Raw genomic sequence first — 18,025 nt, 5'->3', positions numbered from 1 at the left:
GTGCCGTGACTGAGAATCGAACTGGCAACCCTGTGGTTTGCAGATAGGCATTCAATTTGCTGAGCCACACCAGCCAGGGCCAAAAAATTTTTACTAAGAAAGTTATTATAATTACTTTGATTATAGAGTACTCTCAGTTAAATATTATCAACATATATCCTATGTTTAATTTTATTATGTTAAACTTCATATCAATGCTACCCAGATTTTGAGAAAAATGAGAGGAAATATGAGTGAATTACGAAATAAGAGAAAAACATGGCAATGGCCAACTCAATAACTAAACAATATAATCCGGAAGTATAAGAACCAAAGCTTATTATGCTGATGATGTAAGGATTTAAAATTAGACAAGATCTCTTAAAACACCATTACTTACTGTTCATTTGCAATTATAATTTCAAAACATTTTATTCATGCCTGTACCTTCCAGCATACTTTTTTCTAGTTAAAATGCACTCTTCTTTGTTTTCTTAGAGAAAAAAAAAACACCACAACAACTGAAAACTAGTTTCTAAGAATCCCAGTGCATTCTCTATTGCCTCTAAGGCAAAACAGTGTCTAGAACAGTGCTTTTGGCTGTGGTTATATTATTCTGCCATTTAAAAATAATATGTGAGTGCCGTGTTTCCAACTAATTTATGAGCACAATAAGAAATTAGGGTTTGGAATGCTTCCTCAAACACCTAATAAGATATCTTATAATAAGCCATTGTGCACAAAGGTCATGTTGACAGACTGAACCTTAAGAAGGTGATAGCTCCAAAAATCAATATAGTTAACTGTCAAATCAAGACATTCTAGAATCTCCAAATACCCTACTTAACATTTTTATCAGCATTTATAAAGTGATTCGCTTTACCGTTCTTATTAGAAGTCAGTGATGATAGTTGCTTAGATAGCAGTGGGGGAAGAGGACAGGTAGAAAGGTGAAGATTGAGTTGGGAAGAGGTTGGTGGTAGGACAGACGGTGCAGGAAAGGACAAAATGTCATTTTGGGTCATATGGGTATATTTGAATAGTAACATTGCCTAGATCTATCACTGTAAATCCATAATTTAGTCAAGTAAGTGACAATTTAGGTTCATATTTTTATCTTCACAAATCTTAAAGACAAATTTTGCCTTAATGTTGGCCAAAAGACACAGAAGAAAGACTATCTCTTGTTTTGATTTCTTTCAGGCTTTATTTACTAAAATTTAAAACTAAAATTTAAAATGTATTCAATTTAAAATTTATCTTTTCTACTTTCATAAACACACATATACTAGTATTAAAATAAGTTTGAACACTGAGAGATTTTTTTAATGATCATTTTAAGGCTGAACAAAATAAACAACACTGCAAAGAATTTTCAATTTAACACCATAGTTAGGATATTATTTTATTGAAGAAATATATTATATATATAACACATATATATAATCACCTAAATTTTAAGGAACATCAATACTCATCATCTTCCTCAAAATTAATATTATGAAACGATTACACAGATCACAGAATAAGGAAACTATAAATTAAATTATTTTTAGGCACTAAAACAGTTTAATGATAAGCATCTCAAGACTCATACTAGCCTTTTCACTTAATTGATTTGGATATATGAACCATAAAACCCCATCAATATCAGCTTTAATGTGGATTTCTCCTGCAGGGTTCACAATAAGCTGAGATAAAATAATTTCTATCGTCACATTATGTTGGTTTGTGGGTATTGTTAGTAAAAGGATGGCATAACAGCATGCTTATAAAGCAACTACACATGGAGTTTACGTTCCAAAGCTCAATTTCTAAGCCGCAACATCTGAATCTAAGTTTTCTACATCGACTGACAGCTCAAGGTTCATTAGCATTTCTGTCTCAATCAAGTTAAAAGAAATTTACAGGTTTGAAATGCAGTCGAGCTCCAAAAGTAGATGGGGGTACAAACTAAATAAATGCATCTCTAAATCTGCTTAGTCACTTTTAGATAAAATATTTCATTACAAAGTAGAAAAAAGGGGAAAAAACCCTAAAGTTCATTGGCTCCTATTACAGAACAACACACTGAAAAGTCACTGGAGAACTTAACTTTGTGAAAAAAGCTTCAGACTCAGGAAAGTAAAAGATTCTAAAGGGCATTAAAGTAAATGCATCATTTTGCACACTATATTTACTATGATATCACAGAATATTAATCACACAATAGTATGAGTTTAATAAAACTGGTCTGTCATTTTAGGCAATATATGAATATTATGAAATTGTGGGTTTGAGCCTTAAAAATATTTTTAAAAGGTACTTTTAAAGCACCTTAACAAAAATTAAAGTGATAATGTATTTTTGAATCAGTAGAATAATGTTAATGAATAAAAATTAGTATCTACCTTTTATAAATAAGAGTAACATACATCTGAATGAAAAACTATACATAAAATATCCAATTCATTAAATTAATAAATACTAAAATTTTTATTTCATGTTAACTTAAATAGAATATATATTTTCTTAACATAACTCTAATCTATTTAAGGTGACAAGGTAAAACAAAAATGAAGGATATTTTCATTGTCTACTCTGAGTTACTTTATATACCAATTCATCTTTGAAACAGTTAATTATAATAATCTGGTCAAGTAGAATTTATTAATATATTATTTCTTAATACTATAAAGTCAATGAAATATACATTATATTCTATTATGTGTGCAGTATTGCAATTTATTATTCATAAAAAATTCTTTAATACACCAATCAAAATTTTAAAGAAGAATTTGAATATGCAAATTCCATTGCAATAGTTCAAGAATTAATTTCTGGAGGCCATTATATACGAACATAGGAACAAGAGCAAACCTGCATTTTACAGAAGGGAAATTATATAACTATACCATAAAACAAAATTTTAAAATATGAATGAAAATACAAATGAAATACAGTGTCCTAAAACCTTGTATCCAATTGGTAACACGACCAAAGTATCTGCACGGTTGAGACATGACCAGACATCCACAGAACTCTGAAAGAAATTGAGTGCCATTTGCTGAAGTTTGAAGAACTAGTTTGAAGTTTTTGCCTTCTTTTTGCCACTTCCCCATCCACCACTGAGTTGTACAGGATTGTCACGGAATGATATGCGTTCTTTCTTAGAAGGTCCTGTATTTGCTATCATTGGTGCAAGTATTCCTTTAATTGAAAAACCTAAATAGTGATATTAAATGTAAACTTTCACTTTACTTGATCAAAATAACATACATTTTATTTTTTAAGTATTTTTATTAAATAAAATTGAACAGCATTTAAAGTGATAAAATGCTTCATATTCCCATTATCTAAAAACTATGTTCATATTTTGGTATATTTCTTTTTATTTAATTTTTTTTGTTATTGTTCTCCCAGTACAGTAATAAGTATCATACAGTTGTCCCCCTTTCCCCCCATTCCTCTCCCCTGCCCTACCCATCCCCCACCTCCCACTTACATTTTAAAGTAAGCAATGCATTTGTCAAAAACATGCATTGCTGAACTATTTGATCTTTGAGTTTTAAAAAGGTATATTGATTTTCCATTTTTGTTTGCAAAATAATATAATCAAAGTTTTGTATATATTTAGGTTAAATAAAAGGAACTGACAAAAAAGTTAAATAGTTGTAACAGTTTTCATGTATCTACAATTCAAATATCCTTGGTTTTTCAAGACAGATAATATATCTTCTTAGTACTTAGATATTTAAATTTGTTTATATTTTCATCATTTAAATTTTTGTAATTGCTTATATTTTCATAAATATTGACTGTATTAAGTTTACTTTTAGAAATAGTCTGATTAAATTAAAAACCTCTTCAGGATAAAGAATAATGGGTGAAATGGAAAATACATTAGATCTAGAATCTAAACATATTCATGGGTTCTAGTCTGGTTGCATACAACACAGCTTTGTAATCCTGGCAGGTCATAACCTTTCTGAGTGTTTGTTTTATAAATGAGGGGAAAAAATCTGTGCTTTACAGGATTGTTGCAAAAATGGCTTTTCTGATCACATTGCAATGGTGGTAAAATCTGAGAGTGCTTTTGTAAACAGGTGCTATAGAACGGAAGAAATTATTATTTATATTCAACAACTGATAATTTCTCCACAGAAAAGTAACACAAATTGTTAGAGGATGAAAACAAATAGCAGTTGAAAGAATGGGATAGTGGATTGGGAATGTTTTACTCAGCAAGACCCCAAGACACTGTATCAAGAATACTGTCAAAGAACTATGATCATCTGCTTTAAATCTCCTGCGGATTAAGCAGGCACACAGGGCTGTATCTGTGGGGAAAGGGCTTGAACAGCAGCAGAAGGAAGCATTCCAGAGCGCCCCTCAGTACTGGCTTGAGGCAAAGGCTCAAGCCACATGACTGTGACTCTCCATTGTGATGCTTTTGAGCTTTAAATAAGTTGAAAGGGAAAAAAAATCTAATTACTTTTTGAAATTAATAATTTTTAACTAAAGTTTTAAACACTTAAAAATATATATCCAAATAGGTTAGGAAACAGACTGTTTGTGGAAATTGGTCTGTAATTACAAATTTGGTGCAATATGATGGTGAATATTGATTTTAAAAGTCAATTTTATATTTAAAAGCTCTTTTAAAATAGAGTATTGCTTTTGAATTTTAAAACTATGATTAGGAAAACAAATACAAAGGAGTTAATGAGCCTCTAAAAAGGAAGTATATTTTACTTTTAGTCTACAAAGGGAACGTTACTGAAAGGCAGGAAAAAATTAAAAGGCGCTGTTTTAGAAAAGAGTATGCCAGGCATAGAGAGCTAACGCCTTGGCTACAAGCACAAGTCTGTAATGGAGTTAGAGACAGAACAGAGCTCAGGAGTTTAGAGACCTTCACAGCTGGCATTCCTGAAGGCATTCTCAGCAAAGAGAGGAATAACTAGGAGATGCCAAGTGGAGTTGGCTTTCATGGGCCGGCCAGATTTAGCCTGCATTAAGCTACTCCCTGTAAGTCAGTCAGTAGTCCTTTGTAAAACTGTAAGAACTCTTTCAAGCAACAGGAATATTGCTGGTGCATAAAAGCAAAAGTTTCCTAATGATGAAATAGTAGCCTAAAAATGTAAGAAGGCATGCTAAAAGCTTATCCACTTTTTGTTTGCTAGTTACATATTGGAAATGTATTCTTTCCAAATAACTGAATGGAATGTGTACTTTGGTCATATAAAAAAAAAAAAACAGTAACAGTAAACCCTCATCTTGCTCCAGCAGTACAAATTCTTTGATGAATAAACTATATCCTGGATAGCTAGTAGTACGTATTTACAAGAACATACTATTTAGATAGAAGGCTGGACCTGGAGGGGTCGGGGAACAGTGAGGTCTGAGAAATGAAGAGCTGTTGGGACACATTTAGAATTCAGATATATTTATTAAGAAAAAATAAACATTAAAAAAGAATAAGTGGATTTTCACAAATGGTTAACACAAATGTTTTGTTCTAATAGAGAAAGCTAAATCAAATTTGATGCATTATTCAAGATAATACGTAGAAATAAGTATGAATCAATAATATACTGTTATTGATTCATATTTTAGATGAATCTTAATATTATGAAGATGTATTATTTAATGTCTTAATCTTAATATAAGCTTTTTATCAAAGATGGTAATAACATGTAAGAAGGGTGGCAACTTCTGGACCAAGTACTGGAATATTTAGAGATAATTTCATACGCTTCTAAAATAATTATTTCATAAAGAAATAAACTAATTATATTAAAACAGCTTTTATTTTAGACAAAGTCCTAATTCTTAACAGTGTTTCTGCATTCTAAAGGTTTTTTTTTATTGACTACATATTTACGGAATGACTCAAGTTTTTATTCCTAACACTGTTCTGTTGTCTTTATTTTGAAGCTGTTAATGAATCTTCACATCTTATTGTATTTACCCACAATGTACCTATATATAAAAGGCAATTTGTGAGTTGTTGTTTGGTGTAATTCCTTCAGCAAATAGTTATTATTTAAAAATCATATTGTGTAATATTACAAAATAGCTTTATAGCAGTTTTGAAAGATTTTTTTAGTGGAATTAAAATGCTATAGAAATCTAGTGTTTAAAATTGCATAAAAACTTATGTGAATATATTGTTTAGAAAACAATATTGTAGATGTGATTAAAAGCTTTTATTGTTTAGCTATGTGTAAATAAACAATTTGAGCAGTAATCAATACAGCTTATTCTCTCATTGCATTTAGTGAGATTCTTTTTTTATCATATAAATTCTTGAACCAACAGATATATAGAAAATAAATTGAGGAGTAAAACAACACATCTATAAAAGAACCACATACTGGCATTCATTACAAAGCTATTACTTTGTCCCATGATTACTCTAAAAATGAAAAAAAAAAGCAATTTAATAAGTCAATGTATAATCATTCTAAAATTACTTACCCACATGAAAATACAATAGTGAGAGAATCTTGCCTCAAAAAATTTACATTAGAGCTAGACCTACTGATGTGTTCCTGTAATAAAAAAATAATAGCTAAAGGAACTATAACAGTTTTTTCTCTTTCCCGAAACATTGTTACAGATTTTATGTTTCTTTAAAACAGTCTGCTAGCATACAAATCAACAAATTTTCTCGTACATATATGTTGAAAGTATGTCTTGGTAAATATGCTTTATCTTCCAATAAGTTACTTCTTTGCCACATAATCTGTGTTCTGCTAAAGATTTGTTCTGGTCCTTTAAATTCATTTTTGTTGCTAAATCCTTGGTTCTTTAACAAATGTCAAGGTCTTTATATGCTGTGTTTTGATAAGTAATTTAATATTTAAAATGCTTTGAATGACTGTCTTGGTATGTACAAAAAAAACTTTGTTAAACAGGTCAAAATAGAAATTTTATGAAGTATAATAATACGTCATTGGATTTTCATTGATACACTCAACACTATGTGTATGGATATAGAAATCATTTCAAAGTCCTTCCCATATTGTATTGCTTAACAGCAGATACAGCGTAAGAAAAGCATGGAGGAAAAAAAATCAACATTTTAATGAAAGTGACCAGAACAAATTTTTAGCAGCAAAGCGTTTACATCAATTTAAGTGTTATAATTGAGTTACACTTGGCCATTTGGAGGTTGAGGTAGGTATTACAGTGTTCAAGTAACAGTTGTTACTTGAGTAATAACAATCATTTATAGTGAACCTCAGGCAGATGAAGTCTAATGCTGAGGATGAAAAAACAAACAAACAAATAACAAACAGGTAGTTTATATCATATTCATATTTCCTCAATGTAGCTTGGTGATTTTGCTTGTTTTAAAAATTGTCTTCAAGTTTTTTCAGTGAATGAGTTTTTTATATAACTTATAAAAAGATTAATAAAATATCTCTTTTTCAAAATCCCCATTGGACATTTAGTTATTTTTCTAACCCAATATTTGAGACATATAAACAAGAAAAGTTAGGTTTGATACATGTGATAGTCACAGAAATATCCACAGTATTTGTTACTGTTGGTAAAAATCACAATAACTATGATTTATTTAAAAATTAACACGTGTGACAAAATAGCTTTATCTAGGTACATTTATTTTGAAAAATAATTCCTAATGATGAAAACTAATACATATTATATACAGTGGCAAATATTATGTTGGTAGATGTACATAGTTACTTGTGTATTTTGTGATTTTTATAACAGCTTCCATTCATGTTTGATCTACAGTCTTTGAGACCTCCTTACAACGTGCACTGTTTTCCCAGGTTTTATTACGTTTAACACACTACTATGTTTATTTCTTCTTAAAGATACTTTGTGGCTGTGTACACACAAAGGATGACTAGAATAGGGTGCTAAAAAATGCTATCTTATCTCTATAAATTCTGTGGTTCTTGTATGGTTAAACTCTGCTTTCTTTTTTTTTTCCCCTAAAGAGACCATTTTTATTGATTGATTTACAGTTATAAAATCTAAAGAGATTTTGTGATTTTTTTTTCAGAACTAGGTTTGCCTTCTCTCATGTGGGCCTTAAAGAAACTAAAACTCTGTTTATTAGTAACTATTCTATATAACTCTGGTTATTACAGTCTTTGGTTTCCCATCAACTAGCTGATAGTTACAGGGTACAGTTCTTCCTTATCCACCAGGATGCCTGAAACCACAGATAGGACCGAACCCTATATATACTATGTTTTTCCTGTACATATACATCTTTTCACTTAAAGGAATCACTTTATGGCCTCTCTTTGGCATATCCCAATTGCCAGCATCACTATTCTAACACTTCAGTCAAATTAAGTCAAATAAGTCATTAAGTCAGATTAAGTCATTAAGTCAAGTAAGGATTACTTAAACGCAAGCTCTGTCATAGCGCCGTGGTTGATCGGTTAACCAAGATGGCTACTCAGCGATGAATGGGTTGGTAGTACACAGAGCAAGGGTAAGTGAGTGAAAGAGAAGATCTATGTCCGCGGCAGGACAGAGCAAGACAGAGTGAGATTTCATTATGCTACTCAAAGTAGAATGTGATTTAAAACTTATGAGTTGTTTATTTCTGAAATTTTTCATTTTAATATTTTCAGATGAGTGAGAATAGTAACTGAAACTGGAAAGTGAAACCACAGTTAAGGGGAAACTACTGTATTTAAACTTAGAAATTAATTAGGGAATTAAAAGTATAACTCAAAAAGAAGTTAAGAATGAAATTTAATCTATAAGCTACCTAGGTATCCATTTTCTAGTGAACACAGTTGGTTCTAAAAATCAGGTCCAATGTCCCTTTACTCTTGTCAGTCAGGGAAGGTCTGTTCCAAAATTTTCCAAACATTTTTGTTAGTATACAAAATTTATTATTTTTAATATTTATTTTTGTTTTTATTTTTTATTGGTGTTCAATTACAGTTGTCCCCATGTCCCCCCATTCATTTTTTAAAGTTTTCTTCAGAACTTTATTCAATTTCATTATATTTAAAATTATGTAACCATATGTATTAATAATAAAAGAATGGTATAAATTATGCTATTACTCTTCATATGCATAGTCCTTTGAAACAATCCATTTCTTATATAATACTAAATCTTAATTTCTAATAACCTTGTCTTACCCCATTTTCCCCCATGTCAATTTTGCCAGGGTAAACATTTAACAAAAACATGTATTTTAAATTCATTCCCAAATGTTTATTATCATTGAGCAGTTATTCTTTGGAATTTAAATATTTAAAACCAAAATTAAATTTTTAAGATCACTTGGGGTCTTTGAAAGCTTTAACTAAAAATCTTCCTTTTATTTATACATTTATTCAACATGCACTTATTTAGTGCCTATTACAGAGCAGGCACTTTTCTGCCTTTCAGTAGAGCTTTCCTGTCAATTTTCTTCCATGCGCCAAAGAAGATTAGTAACTATCACATTGTAGTTGTTTTCAATTTGACACTATTCTCATTAATTCCATCTTTACAGTCCTCATATGGAACTTGTATAAAAAATACTTATTTTCACATTTCCAGATAGTGAAAATTTGTGGATAGGTTTCCCCCAAACTTTTCATGGAAACTTTCATTATCCCTTTTCATGCTTATTAGTTCTTAGCAAGGAGACATTTGGCAACAATAAACATGACTAGCCTGAGGACTTATTATATTATTGCACTTCAGTTTCATTAATTTGACAAATGCATTTCACATTTGACCATACCTATTTATTTTCACACCATGTTAGCTAGTATAAGAAATTGGTTAGAAAGCAACAATAACAAACAAACAAAAAAAGTCAAACAGTTTATATAAGAAAATAATCGTGAAGAAAAGGCCTAAAACTAAAATATTACGTTTAGAAACATGATGCTTTAATCTATTATCAATAGAGCATACATGGATCTTGTCCTCAAAAATGTAAAAATGTGGTTTTTTTGTAAATAATAAATGTAGCTGACATGTGTACAACTAGTTCTCTCACACAAATACAGTTGAAATTTGTCTTTCTCTGGATAATGTCAAGTGCTGGTAAAACTAACTATTGTTTCAGATCTGTAAACATTATTCTGTAGTTACTAATAACTGTTATATTTAACTGTATCTGGCATCATTGTTGACTGTTTCATTAAACCATTCCAGATCTTTGAAATAGGCAGTATCAGACTGTTAAAGAACATGGATCAAAAGTGGGCGCCTAGTCTATAGCAGAATATTTACCTATCAGATGATTCTACCATCCATGTTTTTGGTATAATAGAAATTAATTTTGACTATTCAGTTATGGTTACAGGAATATTTTTGAGGGCTGAAGTGTAATGTTAATGTGTTTATTTAATTAATTGTCAAACTGCAGGGCAAAGACCTAACAATCCTGCATATTTAAAGCTCCTGCCCTGTCCCCAGCAAAAGTCTTGAGATTAAAAAAAAAAATCAGAGTTAATAGTTTAAACAATAATGAAAAGAGTCTTAAGGTTTTAAAATTGACATTAAAGATCAACCCTTGATGATAAAAATTTAAAAACTAAATTCTATGAGAGACAGCTCTAACTTCTTTATTGACAGGTTACTAAATGGGACTACATCAAGCTAAAAGTCTTTGCACAGCACTGTATGGAAGAACATATTCACCAATGATATAGCTGATAGGTGTTAATATACAAAATTTAAAAGAACTTATACAACTCAACACCAAAAAAAAATTTAATTTAAAAATGGGCAAAGGACCTGAACAGACGCTTCTCCAAAAAGGATATACAGATGGCCCACAGATATATGAAAAGATGCTCAAGGTCCACTATCATCAGAGAAATGCAAATTAGAACCACAATGAGATATCACCTCATACCTCTCAGAATGGCTATCATCAATAAATCAATAAACAAGTGTTGACAAGAATGCAGAAAAAAGGGAAACTTCATGCACTGTTGGTGAGAATGCAGATTGGTAGCCACTGTGGAAAACAGTATGGAGTTTCTTCAAAAGTTAAAAATGGAACTGCCTAATGACCCAGTGATTCCACTTCTGGAAATATATCTGACAAAACCCAAAACACTGATTGGAAAGAATATATGCACCCCTATGTTCACTGCAGTTATTTACAATAGCCAAGATCTGGGAACAGCCCAAGTGTCCATCAGTAGATGAGTGGTTAAAAAAGTTGTGGTACATTTACACAACGTATTAGGCCATAAAAAATCTTTTCTATGTGAAATCTTACCTTCTTTGATAGCATGGATGGACCTGAAGAGTGTTATGCCAAGTGAGATAAGCCAGTCACAGAAAGACAAGTACCATATGATTTCATTCATAAGTGGAATCGAATGAACAAAATAAACTAAAAAAAATAGAAACAGACCCATAGATTCACAAAATAGCCTGAGAGCTGTTAGACGAGAGGGGACTTGGGAAACTGGGTTAAAAAGGTGAAGAGATTAACAAAAAAAAAGTAAATGAAGGAAAAAAAGAAACTCACAGACACAACAGTATGGTGATTACCAACAGGGGATGGGAGGAGGTAGAAGAGGGTAAAGGGGATATAAATGGTGATGGAAGGAGACTTGACTTTGGGTGGTAAATACACAATACAATATACAGATGATGTGTTATAGAATTGTACACCAGAAACCTATATAATTTTGTTAATTAATGCCACCTCAATAATTTAAAAAAATAAAATGTAAGAAAAATTAAAAAATAAAGCAAAAACAAACAAACCAAAGCCAGATTTTATTCTATATAAAACAAAAATGTTTAACTTGGCCAAAATTATTTACAAAATCTTACTCATACCTTATTTTTATCTGGGGAAAAGTATATAACATCTAGAGTGGGGCTGACATTTGAATCTTTTAAATGAGAAATCTGGTAGTCGATTTTTACTTCAACAACAAAACTTTGCAGCAATTGGCATAGAAAGTAGTATCACAGAGTTATTTTATTACAAGATTTTGTAGGCAAAACGCTTCCATTTATATGTATGCCAGTTAATTAAAGTTTAGCATCTACTGTGGGAGTGGGATGGGTGAGGCGGGGGAGGACAATGAGGGGAATGTGCAGCAACTGGAACTGAACAATGACAAATTTTTTAAATGAAAAAAGTTTAGCATCCACATTTATAACACTATTTTATAATTTTTCACTCTCAAGTCTTCATTAAAAGAGTATTATGTGCTATTGCTAATATTTTCTCATCACCCCATTTGCTCTTCAATTCTCTGTCAACGTCAATTCACTCTTAACTTTCCTGAAAATTCACACTGAAGGAGCAGTAGTAATTTAGGAGCCCACCATGTCCCAATCCCTGCCTTGGCACTTCATATCCACGATTTTCTAAATCCTCAGCACATGCCTGCAAGACACATATCACCTTCATTTTAGCAATGGGGAAACTGAGGTAGTGCAGTTAAATTATTTTCCCACAGGTAAATGATAGTAGTTAAAATTTGACATTACATGACTCAGGTTTATCATAAACAAGACAGTATCTTGTTAAATATTCAAAACTAAAATATATCTCTAATATAATACTACCATAAATAAAATAAATAGGTAGCAAATGTGAGATACATATCTGTTTTTGCATGCCTTGGAACGGGAATAACTGTTCACTACCTGGAAATAAGGTTTATAAAACTAAAAATGAATAAAATGTATCAATACTAGCCTCAATTTCTGCAAGCAAGGAAACACATGAAAAGATACTTCTGTATCTATATTCATATCTACTTATATCTATAATATAGGTTATGATTTCATAACCCCAACATAACTTTTAAAATTTAAGAATTATTTTATCAAAAGTTTTTTTCAGAGTTTCTCATCCTTTATCTATGTCATTGTCTGCTTACCCTTCAACATCTTTGTAAACTAGGTGTTACCGCAATTTCTGAAGCTATTCAAAGAATACTCTCATATTTGAGTGATTTTGGCTGCATTACATGAACACATGCTTTAATAAAATAACATTAATGAGTAGTATCTCCTTTGAATTTTGCAAAAGGACAAAAAATTCCAGTAACTACCTGTTTTTTCTTTAAGATAGTATATGATAAAAATATATATGAATATATAATTTTCTACATTTCCTAAAAGCCAAGTAAAAGTAAAACCAATATTCTAGTTAATTAATGGACAATTGAAACAAATTTCCATTTATTCTTTTCATATATAGTTTTAACCTATCCTGAAAAAAATGCAAGTAGGAGCCAGGTTAAACATGTACTCACCTTTGATCATTCTGTGACAGAACATTAAATTAAATGTAAAATGTGTCTAATCATTCAGTGATGAAATCATTGACTTATAAATGTAAGTTATGGAATATAAAGGATAAGTAGGAAGTAGCAGAGCTGCCATAATGGTCAAAATGCTAGAGACCTTGGGGCCTTGAGAAAGGGAAATTTCAAAAGGAAGTGCAGGTTAGCAGTGGAGTGGCAGAGGCTTAGAGAGCAGCAAGATGACAAAATGGATATGTAAATTACAGTAAATCACATTGTGTTGGCTGTTGGGATTGTTTAAATTTGACAATCTAAGGGAAAAAGGTCAGTGCCTCTGACTAAACAGTCAGGTATTGCATGTTTTAAAAATTCCTACAGCATACCAGCTGAAAATTTCTGAGCTAAAGTAAGCTAAAGGTAATTTCCAAATGCTACCCTATGAAATGTCAACTAGGTTTTCAATAGAAAATTGCTTTCTTTAAAAAACAAATATTGGGACATTCAGATATCTACTAAGTACTTATAGTAGGATATTCTTAAGCCAAATGATCTCAGTAGGCATGTTGATCTTCAGGATCACTTCTAGCTTTGTAAAATTCAACTGAATTTAATAAAATAGCTCTCATTTCTCATAGGTCATAGAATTTTCTGATCTTTAATTGGAAAACATTTAAATGAAAGATTTTTCCCTCTCACTTTGAGCTTAGCTAAAGTAATTAGAGACAATTTAAACAATGTATAAAACCAAGGTCATTTTGAAGTATTTCACAATAGAGAAAATTTTCACTTGTAAACATGATTTTCATACTACCACACATCAAAAATAATAGCTTCTGTTGCTATTTAATCAGGAAGGTGGCACATACAAAGTTTTATTGTTCTAGTTGCAGAATATGGATAGTCAAAGCTATAAGAACTCTTGGATCTCCTTTATATTTATTTTCTTCCCCCCCTTTCCATATGAACACAAAATATATATTTACATGGAGGTAAATTAGGGTAAAATTAGGGTAAAAATATATATTTACCCTAATTTCTACCACAATATTTTCTAAATGGACAATCCAAACCTAAAATATCCCATCTAAGCCCCAAGAAATATAACTGTGAGAAATGAGGTTTAAATTTATTTTAATTTTTTGAATCCTCACCCAAGGACATGCTCATTGATTTTAGAGAGAGGGGGAGGGAGGGAGGGAGAGAAACACTGATGTGAGTGCAACATCAATTGGTTGCTCCTAGGGGATGATGCTCCAACCAACTGAGTCACAGCAGCCAGGCAGAGATGGAGTTTCAATTTAAATCTGGCCTACTCTAAATTTCTTTCCACTATACTAGGCTGCCTTTTACCTATTAAATTTATAAAGCAGTTGTAAGGGACTTAACTAAGATCACAAACAAGCTGGTGAGGAGCCAAGCCAGGGCTAGAAATTCATTTCCCAGCCTCTTACCACACTATCCTTACCAATATCACACTGTCTCTCACTGTGTTTAACAATGCATTTGTCACATTAATGATCTCTTACTTCTGAATTCAAAATTCCAATTTATTGAGGGCTTCCCTAGATAATTAATTCCCTAGATAATCGTTTCCCTAGGCAATAACATGGTGTTATAGGCTGGAATTAGCATGTATAACAGAAGAGAAAAATAATAATGGAACATTTTCTTAATAATTTGAGGTCTTATTTTTTTTTTAATTTTTCTCAGTTGTGAATCTTTTTTGAATTTTTTCTCACTCAAACATATTTTCTAGCTTAATAGGCCATGAGTAAAATAATACTAGGCCTTAATTTGGCTCAAGCTGCGAATCACTTCTAAAGACAAAAATAGGGAGTCCAATTTATTGTTATAAAGACTTTTTCAGACATATACCTATAATTCATATACATATATAAATCATGTTCAGAAAGCAGTCCGTTAGCGCACACATATATGTCAGTTTTCAATTTATTGCCTCATAGCAATAAATACACTCTTCATTACCTGTTTTAGAATATTTTAAAGTGAGAAAAATGCTAGGCTCTCTTACTAGAGGGTACTGAAGGGATGCTACTAGAAGAAGCTTTGCAATTTCTGGCACAAGTAGGGTTGGCCTTGGTCCTATGGGTGTGAGGACTCTCTGTTGCAGCTTCAGAACATGATCCCTCTGCAGCCACACTGTTTGGACCTCGTGATAATTTGTGTGCTACTCTCTCCACAGGGAAACCAAAGTTGGCCACACCTTCTGCCCCATCAAGGTCCACTCTTATTAAAAAAAAAACCCCAGAACTTTTATTATTATATTACATTTGTCCCAACTTTTCCCCCTTTGCCATCATCCGCTCAGCCCACTCCCCACTCCCACAGTCAATCCACACACCATTGTCCATGTTTGTGGGCCATTCATACATGTTCCTTGACTACTTCCACTCTTAACGCATGCCTATGTTACTGATCGCTTATCACCTGCTCCCCATCCTGCATTGCAGAGAGTTGCTTATTGTTTGCTCAGTAACTATAAATTAGCTCTGGTCTGGCCAAACCAGGGAACTTCTCAGCTGTCCAGTGAGGTCTGAATCCCTTCCAAGTTTGCCCTTTCTTGGGTGCTGTTACTCAACACTAGGGTACCATGGATAGTTAAGAAACTCTCTAAAATGTTTAAGCTGTTCCTTTAGTAAAATGAATAACACTTAAACTTTTCCTGTGTAACCTACTGTATGATAGCTATCTTCTGACTGGACCCAGATTGCCACGGCATGTATTTATGTATATTATGAACCCCATAAAGGCTAATGTTGCTCAGCACTCTCTCCCCTGCATCATGTGGTGGGCCTTCAGGGAACACTCCATAATATTTTTGAATGAAGAAATGACAGAATTGGCTTCATGTAGGCTGGATCCATGGGAAGTTGCATCTCATGACTGGGTTGTTTGAAAGACTCACTTGAAAGAAAACCTTTACCATTTGGATAGATTGTACTCTTTAATAATAATGCCAGGATTCGGGATAGGTCACATGCTCTTAGAAGCTTTGGCAGACACTGTTGAATGTCTACCAAACAGTCATTCTTCTACCCCTCTCCTTCTTCTAACCCACTATCAAGATTGAAAAATGTAAGATACTCCTTCCCTAGTGCTCATTCAACAAAAGGATAGCCATATTCGTTTATCCATCCATTAATTAATTTATCAAATATATATCAAAGGGCCTACCATATGCCAGGTAGTTGTTCTAGGTACCTAGGGTACGTCATTAAATTCCCTGCCTTCGTGGGACATGCACACTAGAAGGGAGAAAGAGAATAAAAAGTAAACAAAAATCTAATAGTGGCCAAAGAATATAAAAAGAAGTCTGTTTAGCATTTGAATTTCATGAGTGTTATTTATAATATATTACAAATATTATTTAATATCTGTAACCATTTATTAACCCAAACTTCATACATATACTTTGGAGAGAAGGCCATGGAATGTTAATGGAAATATTTCCCCTTGTTGTGGAGGACAATATCCATTGAAAAATAAGATGATATGAATCTATGATATAGGAGAAAAGGAACAATGGCTGATATATTCATTTATTCTCTTAATGTATGTGTCTTCTATGTGCCAAGCATATATAGTTCGTTTTAGTACTTCCATTTTATTTAAGGAAATAAAAATTTATAAAGTGTCTTTTTGCTCCAGAGATTAAAACAAAATATTTATGGTGCAGAAAAGGTGAGTGGGAAGCAATTCATATCGTCACACAAGGAATCAGAAGACCCAGATTTCAGTCTCAACTCCACAGCTTTCTGCCTCCTTAACTCTGATCAATTTACATTTACCAAATTAAAATGTAAATCCCCTTATTCCAAAGTAAATCTCAGGAAATAGGTGGCAAGAAACACCCTTCTGAGCTTTTCTTTGCCTTTTTTTTTTCTTTTCTTCCACCTGCTCCTCACTTTTATTAAGACTTTATTTTTTTAGCAGTTTCAGGTTTTCGACAAACCTGAGGGGAAAGCAGTGATTCCCCATACACTCCCTCCTACACATGCAGAGCCGCCTTCATTATCAACACCCTCCACCAGAGAGGTACATTTGTTAAAGCTGATGAACCTAAATTGACACAACGTAATCACCCAAAGTCCATAGTTTACATTACAGTTCACTCTTGATTTTGTACATTATATGGGTTTGAAAAATATATAATGAATGACATGTATTCATCATTATGGCATCATACAGAGTATTTTTGCTGCCCCCAAAATCTTCTGCCCTTGACCTTATTCATACTCCCTTCCCCCAGCCCCTGACAATCTCTGATATGTTTACTGTTTCCATAGTTTTGCTTTTTAAGAATGTCACATAGTTGGAATCCTATAGTAAGTAGCCTGTTTAGATTGGCTTATTTCACCTCGTAATACCCATTTAAGTTTCCTCAGTCTTTCATGACTCGGTAGCTCATTTCTTTGTAGCACCAAATAATATTCCATTATCTGGTTGTACCACAGATTATTTAGCCATATATCTACTAAAGGATGTCTTGGTTACTTCCAAATTTTGGCAGTTATGAACAAAACTGCTATAACATTCATGTGCAAGTTTTTGTGTGGGACATACTTTCAACTCCTTTGGGTAAATACCAAGGAGCAAGATTACTAGATCATAGGATAAAAGTATGTTTAGTTTTGTATGAAACCACCAAACTCTCTTCTAAAGTAGCTGTAACATTTTGCATTTCCGCTAGCACTAAATGAGAGTTCCTATTGCTCCACATCCTTTCCAGCATTTGGTGTTGTCAGTATTCTTCCAGTATTCTGGATTTTGATCATTTTAGTAGTTGTGAAGTAGTATTTTGTTTTAATTTG

The 18,025-nt window shown here is 32.2% G+C and overlaps 1 protein-coding gene across 1 annotated transcript in view; it reads right to left on the bottom strand.

The window, feature by feature from the left end:
* Positions 1-3,040: 3,040 nt before the first annotated feature.
* Positions 3,041-18,025, bottom strand: part of LRRIQ1 (leucine rich repeats and IQ motif containing 1) — a 208,549-nt gene continuing 193,564 nt past the window's right edge. Inside the window, 1 exon segment of the mRNA XM_054579834.1 lies at positions 3,041-3,183. Within this exon segment, the coding sequence (XP_054435809.1) occupies positions 3,041-3,183 (143 nt within the window).

Source organism: Pteronotus mesoamericanus, unplaced genomic scaffold (assembly GCF_021234165.1).
Source record: "Pteronotus mesoamericanus isolate MK-2021 breed Mesoamerican mustached bat unplaced genomic scaffold, CSHL_Meso_final contig_56, whole genome shotgun sequence".
NCBI classification, from domain to species: Eukaryota; Metazoa; Chordata; class Mammalia; order Chiroptera; family Mormoopidae; genus Pteronotus; species Pteronotus mesoamericanus.
The sequence above is the reverse complement of the archived record's forward strand: the minus strand, read 5'-3'. Positions and strand labels throughout refer to the sequence as shown.